This window comes from Argopecten irradians, chromosome 6, assembly GCF_041381155.1.
Source record: "Argopecten irradians isolate NY chromosome 6, Ai_NY, whole genome shotgun sequence".
NCBI classification, from domain to species: Eukaryota; Metazoa; Mollusca; class Bivalvia; order Pectinida; family Pectinidae; genus Argopecten; species Argopecten irradians.
Genome location: NC_091139.1, coordinates 47,395,859 through 47,417,025, shown reverse-complemented (window position 1 = coordinate 47,417,025; position 21,167 = coordinate 47,395,859). Strand labels below are relative to the sequence as shown.

The window sequence follows — 21,167 nt, the reverse complement described above, 5'->3', positions numbered from 1 at the left end:
TGTGCATTTTGTTAGCCTGAAGTTATTTATTGATTATCTAATTACAAAGTCACAATGTGCATTTTGTTAGCCTGAAGTTATTTATGGATTCTCTAATTACAAAGTTACTATGTGCATTTTGTTAGCCTGAAGTTATTTATGGATTCTCTAATTACAAAGTCACTATGTGCATTTTGTTAGCCTGAAGTTATTTATTGATTATCTAATTACAAAGTCACAATGTGCATTTTGTTAGCCTGAAGTTATTTATGGATTCTCTAATTACAAAGTTACTATGTGCATTTTGTTAGCCTGAAGTTATTTATGGATTCTCTAATTACAAAGTTACTATGTGCATTTTGTTAGCCTGAAGTTATTTATGGATTCTCTAATTACAAAGTCACAATGTGCATTTTGTTAGCCTGAAGTTATTTATGGATTATCTAATTACAAAGTCACAATGTGCATTTTGTTAGCCTGAAGTTATTTATGGATTCTCTAATTACAAAGTTACTATGTGCATTTTGTTAGCCTGAAGTTATTTATGGATTCTCTAATTACAAAGTTACTATGTGCATTTTGTTAGCCTGAAGTTATTTATTGATTATCTAATTACAAAGTCACAATGTGCATTTTGTTAGCCTGAAGTTATTTATGGATTCTCTAATTACAAAGTTACAATGTGCATTTTGTTAGCCTGAAGTTATTTATGGATTCTCTAATTACAAAGTTACTATGTGCATTTTGTTAGCCTGAAGTTATTTATGGATTATCTAATTACAAAGTTACTATGTGCATTTTGTTAGCCTGAAGTTATTTATGGATTCTCTAATTACAAAGTTACTATGTGCATTTTGTTAGCCTGAAGTTATTTATGGATTCTCTAATTACAAAGTTACAATGTGCATTTTGTTAGCCTGAAGTTATTTATGGATTATCTAATTACAAAGTTACTATGTGCTTTTTGTTAGCCTGAAGTTATTTATGGATTCTCTAATTACAATGTGCTTTACATTATGTGCTTTTGTTAGCCTGAAGTTATTTATGGATTCTCTAATTACAAAGTACAATGTGCATTTTGTTAGCCTGAAGTTATTTATGGATTCTCTAATTACAAAGTCACAATGTGCATTTTGTTAGCCTGAAGTTTTTTATGCTCTAATTACAAAGTCACATGTGCATTTTGTTAGCCTGAAGTTATTTATGGATTCTCTAATTACAAAGTCACTATGTGCATTTTGTTAGCCTGAAGTTATTTATGGATTCTCTAATTACAAAGTCACAATGTGCATTTTGTTAGCCTGAAGTTATTTATGGATTCTCTAATTACAAAGTTACTATGTGCATTTTGTTAGCCTGAAGTTATTTATGGATTCTCTAATTACAAAGTTACTATGTGCATTTTGTTAGCCTGAAGTTATTTATGGATTCTCTAATTACAAAGTCACAATGTGCATTTTGTTAGCCTGAAGTTATTTATGGATTATCTAATTACAAAGTTACTATGTGCATTTTGTTAGCCTGAAGTTATTTATGGATTCTCTAATTACAAAGTTACAATGTGCATTTTGTTAGCCTGAAGTTATTTATGGATTCTCTAATTACAAAGTCACAATGTGCATTTTGTTAGCCTGAAGTTATTTATGGATTCTCTAATTACAAAGTTACTATGTGCATTTTGTTAGCCTGAAGTTATTTATGGATTATCTAATTACAAAGTTACTATGTGCATTTTGTTAGCCTGAAGTTATTTATGGATTCTCTAATTACAAAGTCACAATGTGCATTTTGTAGCCTGAAGTTATTTATGGATTCTCTAATTACAAAGTTACAATGTGCATTTTGTTAGCCTGAAGTTATTTTAATTTTGTAAAAAGAATCTTAATCCTGGATACAACGTGACAGTGTATAGATAGTCATTATATTGTGTATATTCACTAAATGATGAAACTTAACTTCAGGTTCTTTTACTACCGAAGTGGAAGGAGATTCGTTCGATTTGTAAAAAACATTTATATAGAGACTTGTCTGAACCGATTCTGTCAAGGAAGGTTTCAAAGTCAAAGAAAATGCTGTCTGATTCTCCTCATAAAACTCGTGTATTTCACCATGCCAATCTTGCCATGTGGTGATGCTACCAATAGACCGATATCAAAAAGAATTTCTATCTGAACGGATGAATTAAACTGGATAGTCGTGTCATCCATTCTAAAGGTCAAATGTGGTTAAACAGGATAATGTTTGATTGCACGTATTAAAACACAAAACGTAATTAATTATTCATCAAATCGACGAATTATTTTGAATGACATGCACATGAGTATTTAAGAAAATCTAAAATAAAATTACCATCCACATTTAAATATAAACGAAATAATGCTGAAAACGTGAAAAAATGTAAACTGCAAATAAAAATTAATAAAAACCAATACTTTCTGTATTCAGATCAAACGAGACAGATTAAATTTTTGATTGTGTATGTAAATTAGAAAGTTTGATATTTTATTTTCAAACGCAGAGCTTAAATTGTTTAGATAAAAAATGCCTCTGTCCTTGATCAATCGCTATTGTAATAATAACCTTATGATATAATCCTTCATTGTAGTACCTCTTAAGTTGCTAAGCTAACACAAAATCCTGGATATGACCACTATACGAGGGAGATTGTAGTATACAAAATACTTTCATAATTACATTGTAATATTACCTAAGACTAGTGAAAAAAGTGTATTCAGACTAGAATCTTCTATCAAGTTCAATCGACTGATGACGATTGTACACTTACGCAATACTGTAAGTAACACTGTTCCAGTCAATAATTGATAATATCTTCAAAGACAACTTATCTCTATCCTTGGCCAAGACAAATTCCATATATGGTCTTATCTATGTAGTGGGTCTATTGGGACTACACAAGCGCGTGGATACAACAATAGAAGTGGTGTGATAGCCTTTTACGCATTATTATTCCAATAAAAATACTTTTAATCCACTCATACCAATATCTCCATGTTGCGCCTCTCCTGGCAGAATTCAGAAAAAATGAATTTAAATTGTGCGATATATCATAAAACATATATGCAAAATATTTCACTTTTACGTTTCTTTACATTATGCTGGTGAATTAAAGATTTTCCTCGTCTATACATTGATCTCACTCGAGATGCTAAGATCTACTATGACGTATACTTACTTGTATGTACATATGTACATGATCATTTTCCCCCCAGACTATACATTGTTTAACACAATAACAGTTGTTACCCTAGAGTAATACCAAGGTAACACTCGACGCTTTACAATTACCTTATATAGTTGTACCATTATACCCCATATAACTGTGTGAACATTGTCTAATCTGGCATATTTCAGGCGTCACTAACACACGTATTTATAAGTCATTATAATTTACATATTCAAGTATAATCGTGATATTGTGAAATTAATAAAACAATATTAACATAAAATGATAACAGTAATATAACAAATAAAATAAACAATGTTAATAAAAACGACAATTAAGTTGTTCAAACTGATAAGAGCTCAGTATTTAAGGTACAAATTTAAGCAAAGATATCTGCGTTTTTATAGATAAAAGGCGTCATTATTTTCACTCAAAACATCGAATAATTAAAGTAACATTATACAATTTGTAAGAATTTTGACACAAGTACAGACCATGGTATTATATCACAATTGTCTAATTAAAATCTAAAATGGAGTCGTTCCATTTATTAAAAGGAAGATCATCCTTGCAATGTTGTATATTTTCATTTAAATATCATCTATCACGATGAATAGTACACTTAAGCGTTGAATCCCATAAACCATACGATGTTGGAAAATTATTTCTCTTTGACAAACATTGTCTTATATTTATGAATGATTTATACATATAGATTGGTCGTTCATATAAAGTGTTAACATGATTCAACAGATTGGATTGCGTAGAATTCAGCACAAATAGTTTCGTATCACATATGGTTAAACATGATATTACAGCCATGCTCATACAAGAATCAGTCACATTTTTAAGGGAATGAGAACACATGCGTGATGGAAAAAACCACCTGGATTTCCAACTATCTCTTTTCGCTCGATCTGCTATCTGACACAATGGAGTGAAGAAATGACGTGATGAGTGACGTAATGGAGTTATGCATTGACGTAGTGACATCAACAGTAGACAAGTAGGCAGTGATACCACGTGACAATCCTGTCCAAATGATGAGGCACAATAGATAGTATCAGCAACATTGCCTGAGCAACAGTCCTCGTTTGTTCGTGCGCATGCTCGCAATATATCCCCGACTTATACTATTTTAATGCATAGCTTTGTTCTAGTTCGGCGGAATTAGGGAATGTGCTTACGACTGTGCATTATATGCATTAATGATCTCTGGTCCCCAATCTCTTTTTGAAGTAGGACATCAGTCAACTGACGTGATACCAGAAATGAGTGAACATACGGCTAAATACTTTTGACCTGGAAGACAAAGCACTTTTGGTGGTTAAGCCGTCTTGTCCCACGTCGAGGAAAAGAATATTATACCAAGCGACTTTCCTATTGACATCAAACCAGAATCCAAGATGACAATAATCTAGGTATCCACAAATCCCAGATGACCTTGACTTCCGTGTACCGGAAGTACAGCTAACCAGGTCTGGTACACAACCGCACTGCTCCTTCTATGGAGTATATAAACACCGACGGACGGAATGTGTTAACGTGTTGTTGTTGTCACAGGTCACACCTCTACCTCATCTCCATCCTCGAAATCATCGTCTTCATTCTTCACTTTACAGCAGAGGTAGAATGATATGATCATTCCCACAATCTGGAACAAAGACATCAGACAATCTCTTACGACATAGATTTTACAAATATGTGTTACAGCTATTGACAAACAATGATGCATTATGAACTACCAAACAAGGTATATGACTATCCAAAGCACGTTTGTTAAGTAATCGGTGGACAAAGTATCAACAGAACGGGTAGACAGACCGGTCTTTATGTGCTCTCAATATATGGCTAATTGTAGTCATACTTAATATCTATTATTAGTAGAGAATAAAGATTTTAATGAACTTACCAGTAACAGAGGAACAGCACCAGCGACTATAGTTATGTACATACTGTTATTTTCTATGTAGTCTAAAGCTCTATCGTAACACCCCTGAAACAAATAAACATCAATGTGATATTCTTACTAAACGTTTGAACAATTAAACATCAAAATGATATTCTCACTAAACGTCTGAACAAATAAACATTTATATGATATTCTCACTAAACGTCTGACAAATTAAACATTAATATGACATTCTCACTAAACGTCTGAACAATTAAACATCAAAATGATATTCTCACTAAACGTCTGAACAAATAAACATTTATATGATATTCTCACTAATATAAACGTCTGAACAAATAAACATTTATATGATATTCTCACTAAACGTCTGAAAAATTAAACATTAATATGATATTCTCACTAAACGTCTGCACAAATAAACATTTATATGATATTCTCACTAATATAAACGTCTGAACAAATAAACATTTATATGATATTCTCACTAATATAAACGTCTGAACAATTAAACATTAATATGACATTTTCACTAAACGTTTGAACAAACAATTAATATCTGGATATGTGAAAATAATGTGATAACAATAATTCCACGGAAGTGGATGTGTCGCCTGCACAGCATCACAAAAAAGGGTTATTTACAGTTGAAAATATTGTTAATAATTTAGGTGAAGTAATCAAGTCCCATAACTCTTGCAAATATTGATGGATTTTGAGAAGTACCCCGAATCCATCTAAGATCTCATTGATATAAAGCAATATACCAAAAAATTGTTGAAATCGGACAATAAATACTAAAGTTTTCAAGCGGAAGCCATGTTCCGACTATTTCAAGGTCCCGTAACTCTTGCAAATATTGACAGATTTTGACCAGTATCGAACCCATCTAAGATCTCATTAATATAAAGCAACATACCTAATTTGGTTGAAATCGGACAATAAATACTAAAGTTATCGAGCGGAAACCAAGGATTTATCAGTCTTGACGATTTTGAAGTCCCGTAACTCTTGCAATTATTGACAGATTTTGACCATTTTTTAACTTATCCGAGATCTTATTGATATAAAACAAATTTAAAAATTTGGTTGAAATTGGATGATAAATATTTAAGTTATCGAGCGGAAACCATAGATTTTTCTGTTTTGACGATTTTAAAGTCTACTAACTCTTGACAAAATTGACGGATTTTGACCATTATCGAACTCATCCAAGATCTCATCGATATAAAGCTACATATCAAATTTGGTTGAAATTGGACGATAAATACCTCAGTTATCGCAAGGAAACCGTTTATCGGACGCCGACGCCGACACCGACGCCGACGCCGACATAGTGATACGTAAGTGTCGCCCTTGCATTGCAGGCGACACAACAAGAATTGAATGAACGAAATAAGATTGGATTATGTTGTGGACAGTCGTTTGAAGCAAACCAAAAACAGACGTCATTCTTTAATTATTTTTCTCATGCAATACATTAATAACTAATTATCGGTATTCTTTACTTCCTGATGGATGTGCTCAGTTTAGTTCCAAGATTTTACACAACTTTATTTTTCAGGTAAGGTATCGACCCGCCCCTTTTTTTTCAATGGACGAGATGTTAATACTAGTGATAATGAATGTGATTATATAAAATGGTCGCTATGGGAGAATTGGTCATCTCCATAAGGAAACTTCGTGCCGACCAGGCTTTCTGTACGACTACTGTCGATCGATGGATAGAGTATGCTTCTTAACAAAGCCTCCATTATCGTCAGAAAAAAACTAGCGCCGGACTAATATTTAAATGGAAAGAGATGCGATCGTGACTTACTTTTCCTTTAATTTGTAATATAAATGTCGGGACACGTTCTCTGGTAACGTGCATTTAGGAACACGAGACATCTCTATCGGAACAAGTAAGAGCCATGTCGACACGGCTATCTTTCAAACGTTACATATAAATAAACGAACCCGTCTGACGTGCCGTCAGCACCTAATCAATTCCTGCGTACTTTTGAAAGCAGATTTCCTTGTACATGCATTGTACTTTCTCTCCTATTTCCTCAAAGATAATTAATTATCATCACAGTAGTCATCTTAGATAGAGAGGATTCCACACAACAGCTGGAACACTAAGAACAATGTGTGCCTTTGACCTCTAACGCTAGGAGGTCATCATCCAATGGCATTTATATCAGCAAACCGGTCCTCTCTGATGACGTCATTGAAACGACCCAGAACTAACTCCTGCAGTCTATCGTTACTTATCATCTCCAAAGTAATGGAAGTCAAGCGACTCTTAACACAATCACGAATCATTCCATATGTCAGTTATGGTTTTGAATTTGATGTGCTTTCATCTTTTAACAAAGGTCTCCTGGAATCGTTATGTAACTTTGTATGTAACGAGGTATAAAGTCCATTATCCCACGTGTATACTATAGTCGACACTATCTGTATACGTATATAGCATGGCTGTCAACGACCTATCATGTACCAAGGTTATACCCGTCTGATAATATACCGAAATATTATACTATAATACTTTAATGAGATATTCGGGTCATCTTCAAAGCCGTGTATTGTGTTAAATCAAGGCGTTGTTTCATCTTATATTTTTGTTATGTGTTCCACAAGATTCCAACTAGTTTTGTTAGTTAATGTAACTAGGATGTGTTTAACACTAATAAAGGAATGTCTGTTCAATGGTTAAATATCGTTACTTTAGAGGAATGTCTGTTCAATGGTTAAATATCGTTACCTTACACGGAAACACTAATAAAGGAATGTCTGTTCAATGGTTAAATATCGTTACCTTAGACGGAAACACTAATAAAGGAATGTCTGTTCAATGGTTAAATATCGTTACCTTAGACGGAAACACTAATAAAGGAATGCCTGTTCAATGGTTAAATATCGTTACCTTAGACGGAAACACTAATAAAGGAATGTCTGTTCAATGGTTAAATATCGTTACCTTACACGGAAACACTAATAAAGGAATGTCTGTTCAATGGTTAAATATCGTTACCTTACACGGAAACACTAATAAAGGAATGTCTGTTCAATGGTTAAATATCGTTACCTTAGACGGAAACACTAATAAAGGAATGTCTGTTCAATGGTTAAATATCGTTACCTTACACGGAAACACTAATAAAGGAATGCCTGTTCAATGGTTAAATATCGTTACCTTAGACGGAAACACTAATAAAGGAATGTCTGTTCAATGGTTAAATATCGTTACCTTACACGGAAACACTAATAAAGGAATGTCTGTTCAATGGTTAAATATCGTTACCTTACACGGAAACACTAATAAAGGAATGTCTGTTCAATGGTTAAAATATCGTTACCTTAGACGGAAACACTAATAAAGGAATGTCTGTTCAATGGTTAAATATCGTTACCTTACACGGAAACACTAATAAAGGAATGTCTGTTCAATGGTTAAATATCGTTACCTTACACGGAAACACTAATAAAGGAATGTCTGTTCAATGGTTAAATATCGTTACCTTAGACGGAAACACTAATAAAGGAATGCCTGTTCAATGGTTAAATATCGTTACCTTACACGGAAACACTAATAAAGGAATGTCTGTTCAATGGTTAAATATCGTTACCTTAGACGGAAACACTAATAAAGGAATGTCTGTTCAATGGTTAAATATCGTTACCTTACACGGAAACACTAATAAAGGAATGTCTGTTCAATGGTTAAATATCGTTACCTTACACGGAAACACTAATAAAGGAATGTCTGTTCAATGGTTAAATATCGTTACCTTACACGGAAACACTAATAAAGGAATGTCTGTTCAATGGTTAAATATCGTTACCTTACACGGAAACACTAATAAAGGAATGTCTGTTCAATGGTTAAATATCGTTACCTTACACAAAACACTAATAAAGGAATGTCTGTTCAATGGTTAAATATCGTTACCTTACACGGAAACACTAATAAAGGAATGTCTGTTCAATGGTTAAATATCGTTACCTTAGACGGAAACACTAATAAAGGAATGTCTGTTCAATGGTTAAATATCGTTACCTTAGACGGAAACACTAATAAAGGAATGTCTGTTCAATGGTTAAATATCGTTACCTTAGACGGAAACACTAATAAAGGAATGCCTGTTCAATGGTTAAATATCGTTACCTTACAAAACACTAATAAAGGAATGTCTGTTCAATGGTTAAATATCGTTACCTTAGACGGAAACACTAATAAAGGAATGTCTGTTCAATGGTTAAATATCGTTACCTTACACGAAACACTAATAAAGGAATGTCTGTTCAATGGTTAAATATCGTTACCTTACACGGAAACACTAATAAAGGAATGTCTGTCAATGGTTAATATCGTACCTACACGAAAAAAAGGAATGTCTGTTCAATGGTTAAATATCGTTACCTTACACGGAAACATAATAAAGGAATGTCTGTTCAATGGTTAAATATCGTTACCTTAGACGGAAACACTAATAAAGGAATGTCTGTTCAATGGTTAAATATCGTTACCTTAGACGGAAACACTAATAAAGGAATGTCTGTTCAATGGTTAAATATCGTTACCTTAGACGGAAACACTAATAAAGGAATGTCTGTTCAATGGTTAAATATCGTTACCTTACACGGAAACACTAATAAAGGAATGTCTGTTCAATGGTTAAATATCGTTACCTTAGACGGAAACACTAATAAAGGAATGTCTGTTCAATGGTTAAATATAGTTACCTTACACAAAAACACTAATAAAGGAATGTCTGTTCAATGGTTAAATATCGTTATATCGTTACCTTAGACGGAAACACTAATAAAGGAATGTCTGTTCAATGGTTAAATATCGTTACCTTACACGGAAACACTAATAAAGGAATGCCTGTTCAATGGTTAAATATCGTTACCTTAGACGGAAACACTAATAAAGGAATGTCTGTTCAATGGTTATATGTCATTACCTTAGACGGACAGTTGTGATTTTAACTCTGGCTGGAGAAATTCTTACCTTTTTCAAAAGGGCATCATTGGCCTCGGAGACATAGCTCTGTCCCGGCCCCTTCACAGGAAATCCCCTCCGGATCTTGCCGAGTCCTTGGCAGTCCAACTTTGACATGCCAGTCACGCAACAGCTCTCAGGGACATAGGGTCTGTTTTCTGTTGATAAAAGGCTCGTGTTATACCCTCTGACAATACTGTGGTACATGTTATCGTTAGGTTATCATTAAATGTAATAAGTATCTTATCCTTTTTCTGTTTTCATGACAACAGCTCGCTAACACGTGCGATGGGTATAACTTTGATATGTCCTTGTAACCATGTTTCCACCAGTAAATGTATATTGATAAAATTACACCATTGTTTCAATTTTTATGTATGTACATGATTCTTTTTATAAACCACAACCTATCTAGGTAAAACTACTGTGTATGTATCATTGCATATGGATCCAAAATAATAATTTGGGTGCAATATTTTTTCAATACTTTTCTTCGATATTTCACGTCGAACATCACGCTTTAAATCTTGTACATCACACACATCATCTCACTGATTCACACCACAAAACATCTCACTGATTAACACCACACAACATCTCACTGATTCACGCCACAAACATCGCACTGATTCACGCCACACAACATCGCACTGATACACACCACACAACATCTCACTGATTCACGCCACACATAATCCCCACTTATTCACACCACACAACATCTCACTGATTCACACCACACATCATCTCACTGAGTCACACCACACAAAATATCACTGATTCACACTACACAACATCTGACTTATTCACACCACACAACATCTCACTGATTCACACCACACAAAATATCACTTATTCACACCACACAACATCTCACTTATTCACACCACACAACATCTCACTGATTCACACCACACACCATCTCACTGATTCACACCACACAACATCTCACTAATTCACACCACACCACATCTCACTGATTCACACCACACAACATCTCATTGATTCACACCACACATCATCTCACTGAGTAGCACCACACAACATCTCACTAATTCACACCACACATCTCACTGATTCACACCACACAACATCTCACTGATTCACACCACACAACATCTCACTGATTCACACCACACAACATCCCCACTTATTCACACCACACAACATCTCACTGATTCACACCACACATCATCTCACTGAGTCACACCACACATCTCACTGATTCACACTACACAACATCTCACTGATTCACACCACACAACATTTCACTGATTCACACCACACAAAATATCACTGATTCACACCGCACAACATCTCACTGATTCACACCACACAACATCTCACTGATTCACACCGCACAACATCTCACTTATTCACACCACACAACATCTCACTGATTCACACCACACCACATCTCACTGATTCACACCACACAACATCTCACTGATTCACACCACACATCTCACTGAGTAGCACCACACAACATCTCACTAATTCACACCACACATCTCACTGATTCACACCACACAACATCTCACTGATTCACACCACACAACATCTCACTGATTCACACCACACAACATCCCCACTTATTCACACCACACAACATCTCACTGATTCACACCACACATCATCTCACTGAGTCACACCACACAACATCTCACTGATTCACACCACACAACATCTCACTGATTCACACCACACAACATCTCACTTATTCACACCACACAACATCTCACTTATTCACACCACACAACATCTCACTTATTCACACCACACAACATTTCACTGATTCACACCACACAAAATATCACTGATTCACACCGCACAACATCTCACTGATTCACACCACACAACATCTCACTGATTCACACCGCACAACATCTCACTTATTCACACCACACAACATCTCACTGATTCACACCACACAATATCTCACTGATTCACACCACACAACATCTCACTGATTCACACCACACTTCTGTAAATAATGATATTATTTTACTCTCCATAAGTGTATACTCCTCCAACTGTTCCCTCGTCATACTGTCAGAATACATATTCACCAAATTTCTTCACTGATACAACATGGCAGCTTCTAATGGACTCGCCATTATTCTGTTCACACGTGTGTCCAGGATGGCGACATTTTATTCATGTTCGCTGAGAAAAACGCTACTTGCAACATAGTCTATAGTGGACCCCAGTTTACAGGAATTCATCAACAAACGTGTTTTTATTACGGGATACATCGAAACTCAACAATAATTGTACGATACCGTGGGAATATGTATTGATTTTATTCCCAAAATGATACAGGGATCCACAACTATCATAACCAAAGGTGTTGTAACTGTCTATTTCTGTCTTTATCTCTACCATCTAAGTGACCCGCATGTTCTTTAGAGATCAATTTCAGATTAAGGAACTGGCCAATAATCAAAAGAGCTACAAGTCGTATTGCAGTGTCGTACCCTTACATAGGGGCGGAATCAATTAATACCAAAGACAAAAACTTCTCATAGAACGCCATGTTCTCGCTAATACTTCCCCCATCGCCTTATATCAATTATACATAACTATACTGCTGCCACGGGATGAAGGTTGTATCAGGACACAACAACATGGAATCTGGATTTTCCCGATAAGACAAGATGCGTTGCATTATTTAAAGAGACCATCGACCACACTACATTGGGGAAGTTTGACCTTATCTATAGCCTATCATCACTATACATACATGTCGGATGTTATAATGCTATATGATCAATCGAGCTACTCTAAAGAGTACCCATCACCTGGTCTTAGCAGCTATGTAATGTCTTCACAAGGGGTAACCTAATACTAATCATACCAACACCATATATACATCAGAGGACGGGAGTGAACGCCGTGATGGAATCCTGTGGACATATCAGTATCGTATTATAGATATCATTATGTTAGGTTCAATAGGTTAGTTATAAAAAAAAGAAATTTTTAAAATTTATGTATAAAAAACATAACGTATACATTATATTGTAATTATATTGTTGGAGATTTAAATACATATCTAACTTTCACTTGTTGCTATTTTAGATCGTGGTGAGGACGTAGGATAAAACGTTAACACAGGTGAGGTTGGTCAGAAATATACCGCACTCCTTACTACCTTTATACTCGTGATCAACTTTATACAACTGTATATTGCATCAAAGACAATTTTTCAAACGCTAGTAAGAACGTTGTACAGATCATTAAGCAACTTACGTTTGTCCCGCATTTCTACTGCATACCAGTCACTGTGTAGTTTGAAAATAGCCCAGCTAAAGAGCGAATCTTCATCTCCAACGGCTCCGCAGCATTGGAACTGAATTAGTAAAAATAAGAAATGAATTTGTTTGGACTAAATTGATATAACACCGCATAATTCATACTTGTAATACAGCGAAGGGTTAGTCAGGCCAATGGAGATAAAGTAATAGTAATGTTACAATATCACAGCGAAGGGTTAGTCAGGCCAATGGAGATTAAGTAATAGTAATGTTACAATATCACAGCGAAGGGTTAGTCAGGCCAATGGAGATTAAGTAATAGTAATGTTACAATATCACAGCGAAGGGTTAGTCAGGCCAATGGAGATTAAGTAATAGTAATGTTACAATATCACAGCGAAGGGTTAGTCAGACCAATGGAGATTAAGTAATAGTAATGTTACAATATCACAGCGAAGGGTTAGTCAGGCCAATGGAGATTAAGTAATAGTAATGTTACAATATCACAGCGAAGGGTTAGTCAGGCCAATGGAGATTAAGTAATAGTAATGTTACAATATCACAGCGAAGGGTTAGTCAGACCAATGGAGATTAAGTAATAGTAATGTTACAATATCACAGAGAAGGGTTAGTCAGGCCAATGGAGATAAAGTAATAGTAATGTTACAATATCACAGCGAAGGGTTAGTCAGGCCAATGGAGATAGTAATGTTACAATATCACAGCGAAGGGTTAGTCAGGCCAATGGAGATTATGTAATAGTAATGTTACAATATCACAGCGAAGGGTTAGTCAGGCCAATGGAGATTAAGTAATAGTAATGCTACAATATCACAGCGAAGGGTTAGTCAGGCCAATGGAGATTAAGTAATAGCAATGTTACAATATCACAGCGAAGGGTTAGTCAGGCCAATGGAGATTAAGTAATAGTAATGTTACAATATCACAGCGAAGGGTTAGTCGGACCAATGGAGATTAAGTAATAGTAATGTTACAATATCACAGCGAAGGACTAGTCAGACCAATGGAGATAGTAATGTTACAATATCACAGCGAAGGGTTAGTCAGACCAATGGAGATAGTAATGTTACAATATCACAGCGAAGGGTTAGTCAGGTCAATGGAGATAGTAATGTTACAATGTCACCGCGAAGGGTTAGTCAGGCCAATGGAGATAGTAATGTTACAATATCACAACGAAGGGTTAGTCAGGCCAATGGAGATAGAAATGTTACAATATCACAGCGAAGGGTTAGTCAGGCCAATGGAGATTATGTAATAGTAATGTTACAATATCACAGCGAAGGGTTAGTCAGGCCAATGGAGATTATGTAATAGTAATGTTACAATATCACAGCGAAGGGTTAGTCAGGCCAATGGAGATAAGTAATAGTAATGTTACAATATCACAGCGAAGGGTTAGTCAGGCCAATGGAGATAGTAATAGTAATGTTACAATATCACAGCGAAGGGTTAGTCAGGCCAATGGAGATTAAGTAATAGTAATGTTACAATATCACAGCGAAGGGTTAGTCAGACCAATGGAGATTAAGTAATAGTAATGCTACAATATCACAGCGAAGGGTTAGTCAGGCCAATGAAGATTAAGTAATAGTAATGTTACAATATCACAGTTTTAAGTTACTGTTTTAAAAACAACGATGGTACGGCGCTTAGATGTCTGGCTGTAGGCCCCACCTTTCCCCTGGCAAAACACATTACTAAATTGGCAGATAAACTGCCGCTTATTCCTTGATTAAGCGTTGAAGTGCCAATCTCTTGTTCAATGTGCACTCCCTCAAACAGACAAGTGGAACTAACTATGTGAACTATAGCATTGCGAGGGTAAATCTATAGGTAGGATATAATAATATAGAAATACTAGGGAAAATTTGGGCTAGGTACCAAGGGGACGCACTAAGGAAATAATAACAGAACGATCACTTCAAGTTAAATAAACATGAAGACCCTAAGAGACGAACAAATTGCAAGACATTAAACTTTAAATTCAATAAGTAGATTGCATTACGTAAGTGACTAGTATACCCTTAACACGCTACCTTTTTTACACTGAAAATTTATAGCAATCTTCTCCATAATCGGATTCAAATCTCGTAATTAATACAATTGCTTTTCCAGCAATCGTATTAGTGTGGTGACCTTTATGTAACTCTTACTGTGTGTCTCTAATCGGAGGATACCTTTGAGGAAAGCCTACATGGATCAACCTGATGGTGGAATAGTCTGTACCCTTCCTCCCTTCTAAGAGTCTATTTGTCTTCAATTCTACCACATCAAAAACTGGTAATACTAAAATAGTCTATGAATTACACTTTTACAAACGTTGTTGTCTTCAATTCGCCATATCTTAGTGAATATTGGATATTAGTTCTCAGTAATTGTTAGTTTTGGTAGTCAGAAAACGGTTTCCCAACTTTCTATCGCTCTGTACTGTTATTGTTTCAATGTCTCCCTTAACAATTCCTCGCTCTTGCATTTTGATGAGAGTTCGACTGATTGATACAAGCTTTGGGATCTGATACCTTGTCAAGACGTAATACAATGTTTACCATTAAGGACAAAGACTCGGTTACAGTATAACCATGATAAGGTGCCACGAGGGGACTGGCAGTATACTTCAGTGTGGTCAGGAAGCACAATGTAGCAGGCCAACTATTTGGAGATGACATCATATGTACTAATTACTTTTGAACTACAGTATTATATCCCTCATTAGATAATATAGTAACATTTTATGTACTCAACAGTAACCAAAAAGCCCATACAAGGGTTTTGCAGGTTGTGCTATTGCACCGGATATCAAACTTAGATGATCCTATATCCATTATTATGTGTACTCAATTTAATATCGTTCTTAATGATACGGAAATATTGCGAATTGAAAGACTGTTTCATTAATTAATTTGATCTCACCGTTCTCTGCATCGCGTCCCAGGCGTCTGTTACCAGTCGGTTAAAGGAATTTCGTTCCACGTCAACTCCGTAGTGTTTGATAATCGATGTCTTGAAATGTTCTGTAAGATCCTCTTGTAACTTAAAAAAGAACAAATAAAAGGGAAATGTACGAATTTATTTATTGCGTGAAGGAGGCCTAAGATTAAAAGTCGGCAATGTGCTCCTAATTAAATTCGTACGTGAATACAGCACGCCGGTCGACCACACAATGGAGTCGTTGAAGGGGACAGTAAAGCTCACACAGGAAGCCTGATGTGTCCAATGAAGTACGCAGCGTTTGGCTTGAAACAAGTTCGCTGGCATACGACAGCTCACAAGGTTGATTGGAGCAGCTAAAGTATGAGTTTGATGCAGTGGGGAATATTGAAGGTTCAATTGAAACCTTATTGACAATATGCTGCCAATATCCCCAACTCTGTTCGGGAACTATTTCCGTTATACCGATACGTAGTCACTCACATAGCGGACTGGTGATCAACGGACATATTCTATATAACATACAAACAAATCGGTGTTATATTATAGTGGATACATTTTGAATTAGAATGCTTATTCTGTGTCCTGTTGTTGTGTTTTATCCTCATTTCCTTAAACAATTTATTAATGGCAAGGACAACACTGTGTTTACTTCTTAAGTATTTGTTTTTATGATACACATTAAAAATGAAATAATAAAACAAACACGTAAGTACGAAAATATAAGGATGTAGACATAATGTCCCCATGCATGCTGTTCAGACGCTACCCAGATAAGGCATTTTATATGCAAAGCTGTCTCTAAACAATCCGTCTTTTAGAAAATGGCTACAATCACAGGGGGTCTTATTTATCATAAAATTAAAACTATGCAAACATGGAGTTCCATTATTATTAATAATGTAGTTTCGTAGAATTATTGAACGTAATCAAACAAGCATCTTCTATCAAGACAGAGAGAAATCAGTCGATGAGCAGTTTGTTTATAGGAATGATGGATTATTATTTTTGCATGTGTACATTGTATGTAATGAAGTCTGTAACAAGCCCCCGTAATTTCCCTAACGACGCCTACAAGTAAATCTCTCCATCGATTTCCGTACTGGCCAGGCTCGTAGAACCTTGCAAGCCCTCAATCAGGACCATTATCACAGTTATTAGCCCTCAAAATTAACATAAATGTTTATTACCTAGACAATAATAATTAGCAAACAATTACCTCCGATCTGAACATTATCCCCAGCGCAAATCCGGTGAACAGCATCAATATCACAATAGTGAGAACGGAACCATACTGTAAAAACATGGCAAATATAATAATAACAACTCGGAACCATACTGTAAAAACATGGCAAATATAATAATAACAACTCGGAACCATACTGTAAAAATATAGCAAATATAATAATAACAACTCGGAACCATACTGTAAAAACATGGCAAATATAATAATAACAACTCGGAACCATACTGTAAAACATGGCAAATATAATATTATCAACTGTCATATTTAATCATGCATCATATGGTAAAATTGGAAATATAGTGTGGAGTTCGTTTGATTGGATAGTTTTTACAATGGGCAATATTTACGCCAGAAAATCCATTTTACAACATAATATTGAATTTTACTTAAATAATTTTATACCAACTGTCATATATAGATATTACAGGAATTTTAATTCAAGACAATATTCTTACAAAGCCTAAGACGAATTTATCTTGGCGCATGGTCCCGCAGCAACCACAAAAGGCAAGAATGGCAACGGCACCGCCACCTGCAGTCAAACCGTAGGTTAAATATTCGAATAGACGAGATCCCACAATTGCCGAGATCTCTCGAGAGTTGTAGTCTTTCACAAGCAGCCATACTCCAACAGCTAGAACACCAGATCCTAGAACCTGTGAAATATAAATCAAACACCTCAATATCATGTTAACTATTATAAGAATAAATCGAAACCGTTGCAGTTTGTCCGTCTTATTTTCAACTAAAAGGATGGCATACATTTTTTATGAAATAACATGTTGTTATAATACAATTAAGACCAAATGCTACGGTCCATTTTATTTGTTATATAATTATAAAATCTAATCCATTTCTGAGAGCTATGATAGTGTAAACATGACATTTTAGCGGTGAACTTACTTTTGTGTTTTTCGTAGTCCGCTAAACCTGCCTATATATATAGGCTTTTTTAACAACAATTTTGCCTAATATATGTTAGGCAAATTTTTTTTAAAAACCTAATAATATAGGTAGGTTTAGCGGACTATGTTTTTCGCATCATGACTTTAGCGCTAAGCATGTCATTAACATATCAAATATATAAGGTACAGTGATCATAAGTGACACAAATACAATGTATGAGCAGATTCAAATGCACTACTTCTTTAAATGGAATTTGTGCTATCTGCTAAACCATACCAACTTTACAGTATCATTTTGTGATAGATACAATCGACTGTAAAATCATAGAAAGAGTTGGTAAATAAATTTTATTCGGAAAACTAACAAATCCAAGCCGAAGTGACACTGGAGCCATGAACTTCACAATTTGTAAAGAAACTGCAACACCTTTCGATCTGTGAAAAGAACATAGTATTGGATGCTATTGTCTGGAAATTTGGAAAAAATCTTTTGAACATGAAATACAGCTCTCTTTCAATTAATTTGCTTCAATAGTTTTTGGAGAAGGAAATTGAAAATATTTACGGACGTACATGTACGAAGGATGACACAAAAGACAAAATACGATTAGAATATGTCACTTTTCTCAGGTACATGTAACCTAAATACGTGTAAATATCAACATTGATCGTATTTGGGTTTGTGCTCATTTTATTCCTTGACAAGTTCAACAGTCGCCTTAGATGAATTCTTTTCTATTAATCATTGTTAATTGTCCATAGAATATCTCTGGACTGATTCTAGTCAATTTTGTCAGTTGTACTGTAGTAATGCCAAATGCACAGGAGACAAGTTAGCATTGTCCGTGGTACTAGGGGATAAAGTTGCCTGGTCACGGACGCGAGTCTATAGGCTTTGACTTATGGAGAGAATAGGAACACAATCCACATTTATATGTATACCGACATAACAGGTTTTGCGTGTTGTACTAAATTAGCCACCTTCCACAGTTAAACTCTGATTAAGGAGCAAGCGCCAGTATTGTTCTTCACAGATTGTACGGCGATTGGTAGTTAAAATATAAATTTAAACGTCGCTAAAAATAAAAATCCTATACGGTCCGACACAGGAAGAATCTAATTTTAGTTCCCTGGAGAAATTGAAGCTGCCGTTAATTTTGACAGTACCCCTACAGGAAAATGTCTCGTAGCGTTGGTCATGAATAATAGATAAGTACTTAAAACATACGTTGGACAATATAGTGCCATCTCGTGCTGGCACCCCCTGACTTCTACACACGATCAGACCAAAGGTCTGTCAGCAGCCAGCAATGGAATTAACATTTCGGAACTGTTTCCACAAATATTTATTCTTTTTAATAACTTAAACGTCTTGTGCCTTACGTTTGCCAAAATCACCATTGAGTTGGGTAATTTAATGATAACTTAAATCTTGATACAAAGCAACCGTGCTAGATATGCCCTTAACAGACAATATGTCAAACAAATGTGAGAATTCCATTTGTTACAATATTTTCGGTCATTGTTCACAGCAAACATATATTGTTAGATGGCGGGTCATTTATTTGATAGATCTTGCCAAAATAATCGTTTCCGTTTTCTAGAATACTGCTTCAACGACAGAAAGAAACATATCTCAAGTGTTTTTGTGTCTCCAGGTCAATTTATAGACATCCTCTACGGTTATCAAAGAATTGAGAGATAGGAAAAGTGAGTAAGCTGTTCAATCCGTAATCGTGTGTGTTGGCAGAGCGGCAGCAATATCCGGATCCGTTACCTCGTTGTTGATTAGAAAATCTGTGATCACGTGTTCGATCATGGCGTTGCGTTCCTTTCGTTAGACTAGCAGATCCATCATCGACAAGGAGTCGTCTTACACCTAATGGCAATGACAACGTGCTTGGTTCGTCCGAGGAAATGTGGTGATTAAAACCAACGAAGGATTCGTCATCCTTGGAGCAGCACCGACAGAACATTGCAATAGTTCCGCACGAATACATACAATTATTCTCCGCTATCGTGTACGTACCTTGATCGGTTTGACCAATTTTACAGTAAAACAACAATCGGAGTTTGAATATAACGCGTGAAGTTTTCGCCCAGAAACTCCACTTACTGAGGTTATCTGTAATGTAAGAGTATCTCCGACACGTTTTAATTGGAATGAAATACGTCGGTAGGATTTTAACAAGTGTATTTTGTCAAGTGTCGATAACGAGGTCCCCAATGCTTGTACGTCCTGTATCTACATGTACTATAGTAACAAGGTCCATCACTAACAGACAGGCTCATAGAAAGGTATCTGTAAAAGGGCAACAGTGTGTCACTTCTAACAGCAACACGGAGGTTAACTAAAACTATTTGTAAAATACGCCCTATATTCTTATTTCATTAAATAGACTTTTTATTATGATATTGAACGTGTCATAGAAAACGCAATAGTTAATAGTATTATATCTATAAAGATAATGCTCATTTGGTACTACAATCATTGGTCATACTGTTGCTGTAACGTTAGCATTGTGATGTGCACCCGAAATATCATGGATATATTTATCTCCTTATATCAGCTTCAGTTTTTGATAGAATAAATTTCACATTGGATTCTTGTATTGAAACATATATGGGCTATTACTTGTATTGGAAGACAGTATGTGCACATCTTATCGTTATATTTTTACAAGGACGGCATTTTTTATATCAATACGATATCGCGGAACGGTGAGTAAAATCGCCAAA

The 21,167-nt window shown here is 35.4% G+C and overlaps 1 protein-coding gene across 2 annotated transcripts in view; it reads right to left on the bottom strand.

The window, feature by feature from the left end:
* Nucleotides 1-1,161: 1,161 nt before the first annotated feature.
* LOC138326092 (tetraspanin-18B-like) overlaps nt 1,162-21,167 on the bottom strand; it is a 70,305-nt gene continuing 50,299 nt past the window's right edge. For both annotated transcript variants that reach the window (XM_069272232.1, XM_069272233.1), the window contains 7 exons: nt 17,979-18,179; nt 17,497-17,571; nt 16,260-16,379; nt 13,321-13,420; nt 10,078-10,226; nt 5,076-5,159; nt 1,162-4,817 (listed from right to left, as the gene is read on the bottom strand). In XM_069272232.1, the coding sequence (XP_069128333.1) occupies nt 4,728-4,817; nt 5,076-5,159; nt 10,078-10,226; nt 13,321-13,420; nt 16,260-16,379; nt 17,497-17,571; nt 17,979-18,179 (819 nt within the window). In that variant the 3' untranslated portion in view covers nt 1,162-4,727. The remainder of the gene's footprint in view (nt 4,818-5,075; nt 5,160-10,077; nt 10,227-13,320; nt 13,421-16,259; nt 16,380-17,496; nt 17,572-17,978; nt 18,180-21,167) is intronic.